At 44.7% G+C, this 12,465-nt stretch overlaps 2 protein-coding genes across 5 annotated transcripts in view; one reads left to right on the forward strand and one right to left on the reverse strand.

Moving 5' to 3' along the window:
• The first annotated feature begins 67 nt into the window (after positions 1 to 67).
• On the forward strand, positions 68 to 3,403 carry trim35-12 (tripartite motif containing 35-12). 2 transcript variants are annotated; one of them, XM_053852387.1, is made up of 6 exons: positions 68 to 1,028; positions 1,089 to 1,184; positions 1,293 to 1,523; positions 1,584 to 1,606; positions 1,676 to 1,794; positions 1,863 to 3,403. In XM_053852387.1, the coding sequence occupies exons 1-6, from the start codon at positions 498 to 500 to the stop codon at positions 2,420 to 2,422; spliced, it is 1,560 nt and encodes a 519-aa protein (XP_053708362.1). In that variant the 5' UTR covers positions 68 to 497; the 3' UTR covers positions 2,423 to 3,403. The 2 variants fall into 2 exon arrangements, with proteins under 2 accessions (XP_053708362.1, XP_053708361.1); XM_053852386.1 differs by having other exon boundaries at positions 1,293 to 1,606.
• Positions 3,404 to 5,102: 1,699 nt separating this feature from the next.
• Positions 5,103 to 12,465, reverse strand: part of LOC128751670 (potassium channel subfamily T member 2) — a 60,483-nt gene continuing 53,120 nt past the window's right edge. The window contains exons 25-30 of one of the 3 annotated variants that reach the window (XM_053852877.1): positions 10,644 to 10,742; positions 10,469 to 10,552; positions 10,276 to 10,404; positions 9,491 to 9,836; positions 8,000 to 8,084; positions 5,103 to 7,930 (exon numbers count right to left, since the gene is read on the reverse strand). In XM_053852877.1, the coding sequence (XP_053708852.1) occupies positions 7,813 to 7,930; positions 8,000 to 8,084; positions 9,491 to 9,836; positions 10,276 to 10,404; positions 10,469 to 10,552; positions 10,644 to 10,742 (861 nt within the window). In that variant the 3' untranslated portion in view covers positions 5,103 to 7,812. Of the gene's footprint in view, positions 7,931 to 7,999; positions 8,085 to 9,490; positions 9,837 to 10,275; positions 10,405 to 10,468; positions 10,553 to 10,643; positions 10,746 to 12,465 lie in introns of all 3 variants that reach the window. The other 2 variants (XM_053852876.1, XM_053852878.1) reach the window with 2 other exon arrangements.

Raw genomic sequence — 12,465 nt, forward strand, 5'->3', positions numbered from 1 at the left:
GTTAGGAGCGAATGTCTCTGGGGACAGAAGGAACAAATGAAACTTTGTCTTGATATGATAGGAAAACCTGAACTTCAAATTTCACCCCTAATAATAATAGTAATAATAAGACTAAAATGAACTATATTTCTTCATTAGTCTTCAGTCACACTCTGACCTCCCTGTGAACTGAAACCGTGCTGGAGTTTATCGCTTCTCCTCAAACCTGCTGAGTTATGAATCCTTTATAACCAGACAGAGATGTGACTCGCCAGGCGGTAATGATACACCAGAGTGAAGTGGATCGTGCTGGTCAGCCTCGGCGAGGTCACCTCCAGGTCAGACCTTGTGCAGCTCGGGGCTGACCACATGTCCCGTATTTACCAGAACCTGTCCTTCCAGACCTTGTTGATATATAACCAAAGTTGCTCAGTAACTTCAGCATCCACATCGACCTGCACCTCAGTCTGGGTTTCCACTTCAGAGAGGAGCAGGTATTTCTTGAGGAGTTCCTGGCCATGGCGTTGCGTCCGCGTGCTTCTTCTCAGCCTGGGAAGCTTTCGTTCTTCCAGAGCCCGAAGGCGACCTCCTCCCTGCGACCCCGGGCGGTTTCTTCCCGCTCGGGGTCGGTGCTGGAGGACGAGCTCTCCTGCCCTATCTGCTGCGAGATCTTCAGGGAGCCCGTCGTCCTCAAGTGCAGCCACAGCTTCTGCCGCGCCTGTTTGCAGCAGTTCTGGAACAAGAAAAAAGCCCGGCGAGAGTGTCCGGTCTGCAGGAGGAAGTGCTCCCTGACCGAGCCCACTGTCAGTCTGGCGCTGAAGAACGTGGCTGACACTTTCCTCAGGGAGCAGGAGCTGAAGACCGCCATGCCGGCGACCGGAGCTGCTGGAGAAGACGCTGCACTGGTCGCACTGTGTGCCATGCACGGAGAAGCTCTCAAGCTCTTCTGCATGGATGATTCAGAGGTTCTCTGCTGTGTGTGCCTCACCTCCAAGAAACACCAGGGGCACAAAGTATGTCCATTAGAAGAGGGCGCTCAAGATCTCAAGGTAACTTTGCATCTGTGAAGGATAAAAAGGAAAAACGTCTGAAGGTTCTGACGTCTCCAGGCCGAGCTGAGGCAGGAGCTGATTCCTCTGAAGAAGAACCTGCGGCGCCTGTATGAAGCGAAGCAGGAGTGTGATGACACAACGGTGCACATCAAGGTATCAACAAACACGCTTGTGTACAACTCACGTGGAGGTGTTTTGGGTCAACCTCAGAATATTGGGCTGATCGGGCCCGAGTGAAACATTTCTTCTCTGATCCTCCAGAACCAGACTCAGGCGACAGAGAAGCAGATCAGAGAGGAGTTCGAAGAGCTGCGGGAGTTCCTGCAGCGAGAGGAGGCGTCTCGTCTGGCCGCCCTGCAGAGGGAGGATGAGGAGAAGAAGGAGCTGGTGAAGAAGAAGTCTGACAGCATCACAAGAGACATCCTGACTTTCTCTCACGCCATCATCGCCGTGGAGAACGAGATTGCGTCCAGCGACGCCCTCTTCCTCCAGGTGAGAGGTCTTCTGCCCGAGCAGGTCGCACGTACTGACACTTTGTTTTGGTCCTTGCAGAACTACTCAAACACAAAGAAAAGGTAACGTTTCTCTCGCCTGTGTTGTTCTTGGAGTCTTGAAAATTCAGTTTAACTTGTCCTTTGACTCAGAGCTCAAATCCCTCTGAAGGAGCCGGAGAAGGTGTCTGGGGCGCTCATCCACGTGGCTCGCCATGTCAGCTCCCTCAAGTATCACGTGTGGGAGAAGATGGTGGAGCTCGTCCAGTACAGTAAGTCAATATGTTGCTGTTGTTTTCATGTTCAAGTATGAAGTGTAACAAGCTGTGTGGGGTTTCAGCTCCCATCACCCTGGATCCCAACACCGCCTACTCCTGGCTGTCGCTCTCCAGAGACCTGACCCATGTGACCAACAGTGGATCCCTGCAGCAGCTCCCAGACAACCCGGAGCGTTTCGGCCACTTTGTCTTCGTCCTGGGCTCCGAGGGCTTCACCTCCGGGCAACACGCCTGGGAGGTGGAGGTCAGCAACAAGACAGACTGGATGCTCGGCGTGGTCAAGGAGTCCATCGACAGGAAGGGCCGCATCTCTGGATGTCCCGAGGGGGGGTTCTGGATGATATCCCACTATGAAGGCGAGTACTCCGCCATGACCCGACCCAGTACCACGCTGCATCTCCAGGGCGAGCTCACCAGGGTCCGAGTGCAGCTGGACTTCAAGGCGGGAGAAGTGGTCTTCTCCAATCCCATAAGTTTGATGCCCATTTACACCTTCACCGACGTCTTCACCGACAAGATGTTCCCCTTCTTCTGCCCGGGAGCCAACATCAACGGAAACAACCCCAAACCGCTAAAGATCTGTCCTGCCAAAGTGGCTGTGTGGAATAGTTCAACCTGGTGACTCATTTTCCTGGTCCCGGTGACGCATCTTTGCATCTTCACTTTTGATCTCAGCTCGCAGTGTGAAGTTTTCCACTGAGCCGTGGAACAATGGCGGCTGTAGCCGTGTGCAAGACTTTAGCACTAATGGTTCATAAAGGTTTAAATACTGAAGTTCATAATTTCATACATAGAGGAGAGGAAAATTGTCAATATAGTAAAAACAACGAAACAAACACAAATAAATTTGTTCCGCGGCACGCCGATGGAAAAACGCTGGTCTGAAGTACGATGTCATCAAACACGCTTTACTGTTTTAAAAATCGTAACCATCCGGGATTTCATTTATCATTTCACTGGTGACCGTTCCATCCCTTACGGGTGGCGAGGAGCGTCCTGGCTGAGGGCAGCTGTGGAGTGCTTTTCTAGCTATTCATAGTTAAGCAGTCATCCGTAAGCTTTTAAGAGCTCCCATGCATTCATTCCGTGACCACTGTAGCCCTCTGACTGAGGAGGAGGACGGATTTGTTTGGTCAAGTTTTAAGCTAAAGACATGCTCCAGCGTAAGTCTGAAACATGCCCAATGATTCCCCCTTTGAAGGACTCGCATCAAAGTCAAGGCCCGTGGGGCCAAACCCAGCCCGCCAGAAACCAGAAAAGCTATATGACTATGTTCATGAATATTTGAGTATTTTGTTGTTTTTCAAATGGTGTACAACAAATAACAAATATATATATAATATATATATATAGTAACAAATAACATCCTCTGTTATTTGTTGACTGATCACCCTGTAACACAGTTAACAGGGAAGTACGTAAAGTTAAGACTTTTATTGTTTTCAGCTGCAGAGGGAAGTGAAAGATATGGTACGCTTGATGTAATGATTGAGGGATGTAGCAACAAACCTATCATTTTTAAGAAGAATTGTTATGGCATATTAATTTCAGGGCTGTCAACAAAATAAAAATTGTGATCTTGTTTAATCGCACAGCAGGGTTAATTCACGATTAATTGCAAATTTATATATATATATATAAATATATATATATGTATATACAAAGAGAGAGAGAGAGGGAGAATGACATATATATATAGAGAGAGAGGGAGAATGACATATATATATATATAGAGAGAGAGAGAAGGAGGGAGAGAGAGGGAGAATCATATATATATACAGAGAGAGAGAGAGAATGACATATATATATAGAGAGAGAATGACATATATATATATATATATATATATATATATAGAGAGAGAGAGAGAGAGAGAGAGAGAGAGAGAGAGAGAGAGGGAATGACAAACACACGCACACACAAAATAAACCATCACATCATCAAATGAATATATAGCAGTCCTGCCACTGGCAACAGGAGAGAATGTGTTGGGTGCCTGAAAACTTTCTTCCACCACTGTATATGAAACAAAAAAAAACAGATTTTTTTCAGGCTGTGACTCTGTTTAAAAGCAGTGACACATGCCACGCCTTCCATTTAGACTCCTCCCACCCCTACATGTCCCATCTTACTAGGTGCAACATTGTCTGTTTAGCTTCTGAGTTCAGTGAGACACCACCAGGCCTCGACTGTGGAAAGGAGGTCGGTGACATCCCATCACTCTGCTGCTTCTTTTCAACGCCCTGTCAGAAGCTCGGCTTTAATGAGAAGCTCTCTTGCTGAAATCAAACAGTAGAATCAGAAAACCCACCGGGCTCCGGCGCCGGATCTTCACAGAGCATCTCCACATTTGACACGAGTCAGCCGTCTTTTGCTTTAATCACCAGCATGGCAGGACTCCAGGGGAATCCCCCCCCCCCGCCCCCAGGACCGGTCCATCAATGAGCAGACTCTGATGACTCAAAGGTCAGTCCTGTGTGCGGCGCCTGGACATTGGAACGGTGGTAAGAAGAGCTAAAGTTGTTGGTATTCCTGGGAAGGTGTGAGGCGGTGCGCGCTGTGAAGTGTTCTTCAGATAAGAGCTGCCGCCTTGAGGGATGGAGAGATGGCTGCGATGACATTTGGAAGCTTCTCCGGATGCACAGACGCCCTGAAGAGGGGAATTTAAAGAAAACCACTTGGGAGGATGGCGCTCCTTTATCTCGGCCTGACTTGGCTCAGCAGACTGGCGCTTTTATACCGTGACCCAGGGCTTCCACCCTGCACCACCGTCTCCAGGCTCTGCTCCTTTTGTAGTCCAGAATCCACATTCCAGTTATTTCAATTAAACCTCTGAACAGCCCATTTCAAAATACCACTTTTTCTATGCGTTTTTTCAAGCATTTCCTTCAATTTTAATTGTCATTTTAACCTGAATTTTGAGTGTTTATTTTTATTTTACTTTCTGCCTTTTAAAAATATTCCTGTCATTCATGTTGTTCACTTTCACATATAAGCTAAAACCCATCATAAAAATGAATAACCGAAGCACTTTTCTTTGTCGATTAAGTCAGGGGTTCTGAACCTTTTTGATCTCGGGGCCCAACTTTCTCAGAACAGGGGCCCATTCAGTAGAGTTGATTCATTCCTCTTGACATCATTTGAGATCAATAACCATATTTAATCTACTTACACATAAACAAAGCAAAACCAGGTGCAAGTCATATTCATCAAATTTACTAAAGAAAAAAAGGAAAAAAATACACTTGATGCAAACTGTTGAGAAGATTGGAAAAAAAAGAAAAATTATGAATAAATACATATAATAAACCCATGTCTAAATATCATAAAATAAAAAAATATATTTTATTTAAACTCCAAAGATGATGTAAGTTAAGTGTAAATGAAAGTATCGCCATAAAATTTTCAAAACTGCTTCAACAGGTGAACAGTTTTTACTGTTGGGGGCGCCATCACTTTCTTTATGTTTTTTTCTTTTCAAGAACAGATCTCCCCCTCTGTCCACACCTGTCCTCTTCATGCTCTCATTTCCCACATCCATGAACCTTCTCAGCAGAATGAGACCGGCTCTTCACTGTTGCACCTAATCCGGGGTAATGACCCGCTCATGCCTGCAGTGGCTGCTGTTGGCCAGACATCCTGCCATCATCTCATTATCGGCCTGCCGTCGTATTTTTAGGCCGATAATTACAGCTTCATTCTCCTCTCATATTACAGCTCATCTCATTCGGAATTAACTTAGTCACATCTTCCGTATTTCATTTATATAATTATCTCAACACGCTGGGCTTTTTCTCGATGGTGCTGCGCCTCCATGTTTCCATGGCAACCACCGCCATCCTCGCTGACTTCTGTATGTTCAATTCCCACTGCGAGTGAAACGATCAACGACAGAGAAGGAGCAGTTTTATGGACTGACTTTATTATGTACATATGTTCATCTGTCAGAACGGCACTGAAGCTACAGCACTAGCGCGTCGCAAACTTAACGGAAGGATTTCTGGGATAAAATAGACGGCGCACGTTTCCGTTTGCGCCAGTCATCAGGTGATTCGTAAACAGCATGTGAAAGGCAACATGTCGACAGCCGGACTTGTTCCGGAGTGAAGGAGCTCGCTGCTTTTTATGAAACTCGGACTCGCGAACGCTCTCTTTCGAGCGTGAGGATTCCAGCCGTGTGCCGATGCAGCTCTTCATCGACTCATAATACTGACGTCTAATTCGGATTCACTGCTAATAACACTGAACGTTACATGTTCAAAAATACATATCAAACTTAGTAGAATATATTCCTAGTTTCATTCCAGAGACAGGAAGCGAAAATAACTGTAAATAATGATTCATGTATTTCTGATATTAAAGCAAATTATTTGAAGCTCCCTTTAAAATTCACATTTTCTTTTATCATGTATTCACTTATTTTTCATAAAACTATGGGTCATTCCATAAAACCAGTGCCATTTCCACTTTGTATTAAAAAAAGGATGCAGATGCAGCTGTCAATAGTCATTTTAATCTAGTTTAATTGCGCGATTAATCGCAAATTTAACTCGCGATTAATCACAAATCAAATGTTCGATTAAAAAATGTAAACTTTTGACCGCCCTGCAATTAATATGCCATAAAAAATGATATTAGAAATGACATGCTACATTCCCCCAAATATTACATCAAGCGTACCATGTCCTTCACTTCACTCTGCAGCTGAAAACCCTTAACTTTAACCCTTAATTTGAAGTACTTCCCTGTTACCTGTGTTATGGGGTGATAAGGTTCAGACTCTAACTAAATAAAGGCAGTTCGTATATATCAAAACATGCAGGAACTTGCCTGTGTGAGACCTACTAGTGTGATGTCATCAGCTTTCGTCGTAGCCAGAATGCGTTACGACGTCACGGGTGGTGAGTAAACTGAAAAGTATGTTTTGTTTTTTTTAACACCTACTTAAGTATCATTTCAATTTTTTGGAAGTGAGTCAACGGTACTGGTTTCATAGAATGACCCCGTCAATTTTTAAAAAATAAACCAGCATTAGTACTAAATTTTCACTGTACTGGCAGAAAGGTTTGGGGCGGGGCATCTGTGCAGCACTGGAGGTAAATGTATGCAACTTTACTATACTATATATTGACATATTGAGCTGTGCCCTCCTGGCTTGGTGCAACAGGCAAAACACTGAGGGCGACAAAACAGATGTGATGGAGGCACTAAAGGCAGGAATGAGAGAAGTTTTTCCTTTAAAATAAGATATATGTGGACATGTGTGAGGCTGAAAATATGCCCTCCTGGCTTGGCCTGGCATGTGAGCGGCTAAATGTTCGACTCAATCTTTTGACGACTCAGAAAGCTGACTCTGGTTTCCTCCCATCCTACCTTCAACGCTCATTGTCGTGTCCATCTCTTCACTACAGACCAGGGTTTGGAATCTCGACTTCCGCTGTTGAGCGACAGATGAAAGCAATCGAGGAACGTGAGGAACGAAGGACACACGCAGCCGAAGACAGCGATTGTAAACACACAGCATGGGTGCTAAATGTCCTTCGCTGTCCTTCCTTGAGGGCACTGCTCTTTGGATTCCTCCATTGCTGGTGAGTGTAAACAGAGGGGTCAAAATGACGGGGCCAAACAAAGGAACTAGGTGAAGCCTGTGCTGCAGCGGCGACATTTCAACAACATTCAGTGTGACAAAACACACCTACGACAGAAGAGGACACCAAAAATACATTCGTGAACTCACGTGAAGCGAGCCGACCGGAACGAATTGGCAGTGTCGTGCGCCCCGATCCATTCACACACACACACACACGATGCAACACAGAACATGCACATCAACAGAGATAAATACAAATATTTCGTTTCAGTAAATGCACTTCTGTGTCGCCAGAAAATAGGAAGGTGCATAAATCAAACATTCCCATCATGATAGAAAAGGTCCATGCACCTTGAAGTCCACTGAGAAAATACCATCCTCGTACGCTTCATTCCTCTGTGTGGAGAGTTCTGAACAGTCGTGCTCACAGATGGGTGCTGTCCTGGGTGTCGAACCTGTGGCTCTCCGAGAGCCCGCCGCTGCACTTCCGACTGCTGCCTTGGTTGGGTACCAGGGAGAGGGGGTCCGGTCTGATCAGGTACCTGCCACGGTGAAGAGACGCAGGTGATAAACCCGCCATACAGTGACAGCGCCACCCACCGCCTACTCACACCACGTCGTGCAGCTCCAGGCGGGTGTCTGGAGACGGGTTGATAAGGATGTAAGACAGTCTGTTCCCTTGATCCGTCATCCCGTCTGATGTAGGAAGTAGAGAGAGACAGGAAATAAAATAGACTCAGGAAATACAGCACGCTGTGCGACAGTCGGCGGCGGGAAGCAGACATGTTGATGCATTAGCTGAGTCATTGAATCTGTCTGTTTTTAAGGAGTGTATCACCCATTCATAGGAGCCGGTGCTGAGATCACACCTTCCTCTGTCAGTCAATGGAGGAAGCTTGGGTTTATCTTTGTCCCACCTTTATTTAAACAATATAACATATGGAGCCACATTTTTTCCTCTCTAGCGCAAACTTTATTTGAATGACCAAAAATATTTAATGCCCCCCCCACCCCCTCATTCTAAACTTTATTTACGCAACAAAAACATTTGGTGGTTCACTCGCTTTTCTCTGTTATAAACCTTTTATTTAAATGGCAAAAATATTTGGCTTTCTCTTTCCATTGTGAACCTTATTGAAACACTAAAGACATTTAGAAGCTAAGGCTTTATTTAGACTGCCAAGACATAAAGCACCTGCCCTTTTTTCTCTCTCCGTTATGAACTTTATTTAAACAACAGAAACATTTAGCTGCTCACTTTTCCCACTCACTCTGAACTTTATTTAAATGACAAAAAATATTTAGCAGCTCCCATTTTGCTCTCTTCAAGAGAAAGATTAAGCGGCTTCAGGCTTTTTTTTTTCCAGGTCTATTATGAATTTTATTTAAACGTCAACATTTAGTGGCTCACATTTCTCTTTCCACATACTAATTTTTATTTAAACGTCAAAACATTTAGAGGCTCCCATTTTGTCCTCTCACTGTTATAAGCTTTACCTAAACAGCAAAAAATATTTCGCACATCCTTTCTCTCTCAGCAATAAACTTCATTCAAATGGCAAAAACTCTCACGGCTCACGTCTTTTTCTCTTTGTGAAAAACTTAAACAACAAATCATTTCGCATTTTCCGTCTTTTTATACACTTTATTTAAGCGACAAACATTTAGCAGCTAATGTTGTTTTCACCGTTGTAAACTTGATAAATGACCAAACATTTGGAATATTATATCCGCATTAAGCTACAATATATAACTATATTATTGAGATTATTGCACCTATTGTTTCACATATTTTTCCTCCTCTAACTTTCTAAAAAAAGGCGCAGTGTTATCTTTCATATTCAGACTTCTAGAACTTACTAAACTCAGAGTTCCAGTTGAAGCGTCTTGGCCCATATAAATGGGTTCATTTTCTCACACAATATTAAACTTAAATCTTGGACGAAATAAAACGTATTTGTGTTTATTATTATTGTGCTTGTGGCCACTGAACTGACTGAGGTTATAAGCCTATTGAATCATGTTAAAGATCTTGACCTTTCGTGAACTCTCCATGTCATTGAAATGTGTTAGTCTTAGAACAGCGATGACTTCAGACTCACTGAATCCAGTGGGCGAGAGTCCTAAGTGTTTCATCCTGGTGCGCACCAGGGCGTTGAGCTCCTGCCTCTCGGAGCGTCTGAACAGGGTCAGTCTCTGCTGGCTGATTCTCTCCGCCGCACTTCCCGCCGCCCCCTTGGCCCCGCTGGAGCTGCGACCGCCCTTCCGACTCAGGCGCCGAGCCCACTGCATGCTCTTCCTCCTGAGCAGCGGATGGTCCGAGCAGTGGGAGGAGGTGGAGATGGGCTCGGAGGAGGTGGAGTTGCGGTGAGCTCCGCTCCGGGACAGCAGCGGCTCTCTGGACTCCCTGGTGTCCTCATAGTCCTCGACGGTGATGGAGACCTGGGACTGACCACACCCAAACCATGATATTCCTCTGGCGACCAAACCACTTTTCTCAGCTTTATCACATCACAAACAAGATGACACAAAAGTAAATAGCAGCATCCTCCACTGTGGAGTCGTGTGAGGCAGAGCGAGTGAAAGCATTTACTTTCACCTCTCATTTCATCCAACGCAACTGTGGCCACTAGGGGTCACTAGCAGGGCAGTGATGAATAGATTTGATTCTACTTGGCGTTGAAAAGCAAATTGATTCGATATCTGACCCTAACCTTTTTTTTTTTGTTATGAACCTGTTGCTAAGCAACGATAATAAAAAACAACAGCTTATACCTGGTGAAACTCCCAGTTAGCACAGGCTCAATCTTTTATTTATATCATTTTAATATGTATTTTTTTCACTCATTTATCTAAAAAAAAAATCTGTCTGCGATCAGTCACTGACCTCTGAAACAGGAAGCTTGTGTGCTTCTGTCCTGTAGATGCCGATCGGTATGTCCCCCGTGGAGGAGCAGAGTTTCTGATAGAGCCTTCCGTAGGTCCTGATCCACAGGTCGTCCTCGGTGATCTTCATCTGAGGCCAGCAGCAGTCACTTCAGTCAAGTTTGCCCGCGCGGACCTGTGCGTCTCCTACTCACCGCACACAGAAACCCCGAGCCCGGCATGGAGTCCAGACCCAGCAGGAGCCTGGCGATGGAGATCATGTAGTCCTTGACAAATGACTGACAGGAGCAGACATGAAGAGGGAGGGAAACATTTGTTTAGGGACTCGGGGTGTTTTTTGCTGTTCAGCCTCAGCGTGTCTTGCTTCACCTGGTAGAGCAGCGTGTCCAGCATGCTGACACTAAACACCTTCCCTGCTGCAAAGGGCAGGCGGAACATAAACACCAGGTTGGATCCCTTCTCCCGCTCCTTCTGTAGACAACACGCATGCACACACAGACGCACACAGAAATCCTTCTGATCACACGAGTCCAAGAACCACCCCCTCGGATGTGTTGTTTTCTTCAAGCCGTCACTTCCTCGCCAGCATCGGACGCAAATCCGAGAAATCAAATTAGCGGTAATAATGTCATTCCCAACTGAAAATCAATTTAAGTGGTGATATCAAGCTGGGGATAATTCACACAGTCACTCATTAACTGTATCAACGCCCATGAGGGAAAATCATTAGCCGCCCTGCTGAGATCAGGAGCCAAGGAAAATAGAAATGAAGCCTGAAAACACAAGACTCAAGTCTGGCTTAAAACCCACAACAACTCACTTCCTTTGAAAGAAAAGTCAATGTTACAATGTCAGAAACAACTGGGTTTTGTAACTTTAACAAATATATAATATGATAACAAACAAATATTATTATTATTTTATTCAAAGAACAGTGGAGAAAATAAACAGGAAGGAAGCTGCGTTTGAGGAGACACACCTGATTCACTCAAGCCTCAACAACAGCTGTCACACTGAACCTTCAGGAGCCTTTTTTAGGTGTTTAAAACCCACTCATCTGGTGAGTACTGTCTTGCATTCACTAATATAAACAGAGCTGGCTGCTAGAATACTTGAGTACATTGATCGTGGATAGATTCTTTGTGTGTTTCTCCAAGCTGTGGAGCTTTCACTCATTTATCAGCTTTAACATGCTCAGAGTTTGAGGGCACCTGTGAGGGCTAATGTTGTGTTTAGCAGACTTGGGTTTTGTTTGGCAAATTTAGTTTTCTCTGTTTCACTGTGAGTGTTTTTTAGAACAGTATATTTCAAATTATTTTTCTCGTCACACACTTCACCTGTCAAATCCACGACTTCACACCACAGTTACTTGAAGCTTCCGCTTTGCCTCGGACTGTCATTCCAACTCTGCGTTTCAAGTAAATGCCACTTATTTCCACGCTCAAGTGATCTGCCTTCACAACCACAACATGAGAGGAAGCTGGTGATTTTTGAATGGTGTTGGACTCACTCATTCATTCGTGCCTTTTCAATCCAAATTTCTAATGAATGCAATGTGACAATGCACTGCCAGTTCCTGGAGGAGAAGGTCAGGTTATTGAATGGAGACTGAGCCTCAGTGAGGCCTTTACATATGTCTGGACAGAGGATGTATGGACGCGAGGGAATGAGGCGCATGTGTGGGCGGCTGCTGAGTAGGTCAAAGCCAAAGAGCGTAATGGTGATGAGCGCTTGTAAAGCAGAGAACAGGAACATGAGGAAGACCATTTTTTAAATGTAAAACTGGCAACAACACACGAGGCTATTTACTCCATCTGTTCGTGGAAAAATGCTGACCAGTTCTCTAATCTACTGGAATCAATACTGAGGTGTGCCTGTGCATGTGGAAGGTCAGATCTGACAAGCCCAGACATTTTCAATAAAATGAATTGTGTTGAGCCTAAGTCACCCCCAGCACAGTCCTGTTTTCAGTGTCTCATGGCAGATAGTTTGGTACACTTGTTTTCAGAATATGTGTTTTATTTTCAGAGAAAATCTAACTTTTTAAAATTTATTCTATGATGTGTTTCTGGTATTTTTTGCGGTTTAATAATGTGGGTTATTCACTGGCTTTTGGGATTTAATTTTACTATTTTTTAAAATGTCTTTACTGGTTCCACGAAACCAACAGAAGCAAATGCGACTGGCAGCA

The sequence above is a fragment of the Synchiropus splendidus genome, chromosome 19, assembly GCF_027744825.2.
Source record: "Synchiropus splendidus isolate RoL2022-P1 chromosome 19, RoL_Sspl_1.0, whole genome shotgun sequence".
Classification (NCBI taxonomy): Eukaryota; Metazoa; Chordata; class Actinopteri; order Syngnathiformes; family Callionymidae; genus Synchiropus; species Synchiropus splendidus.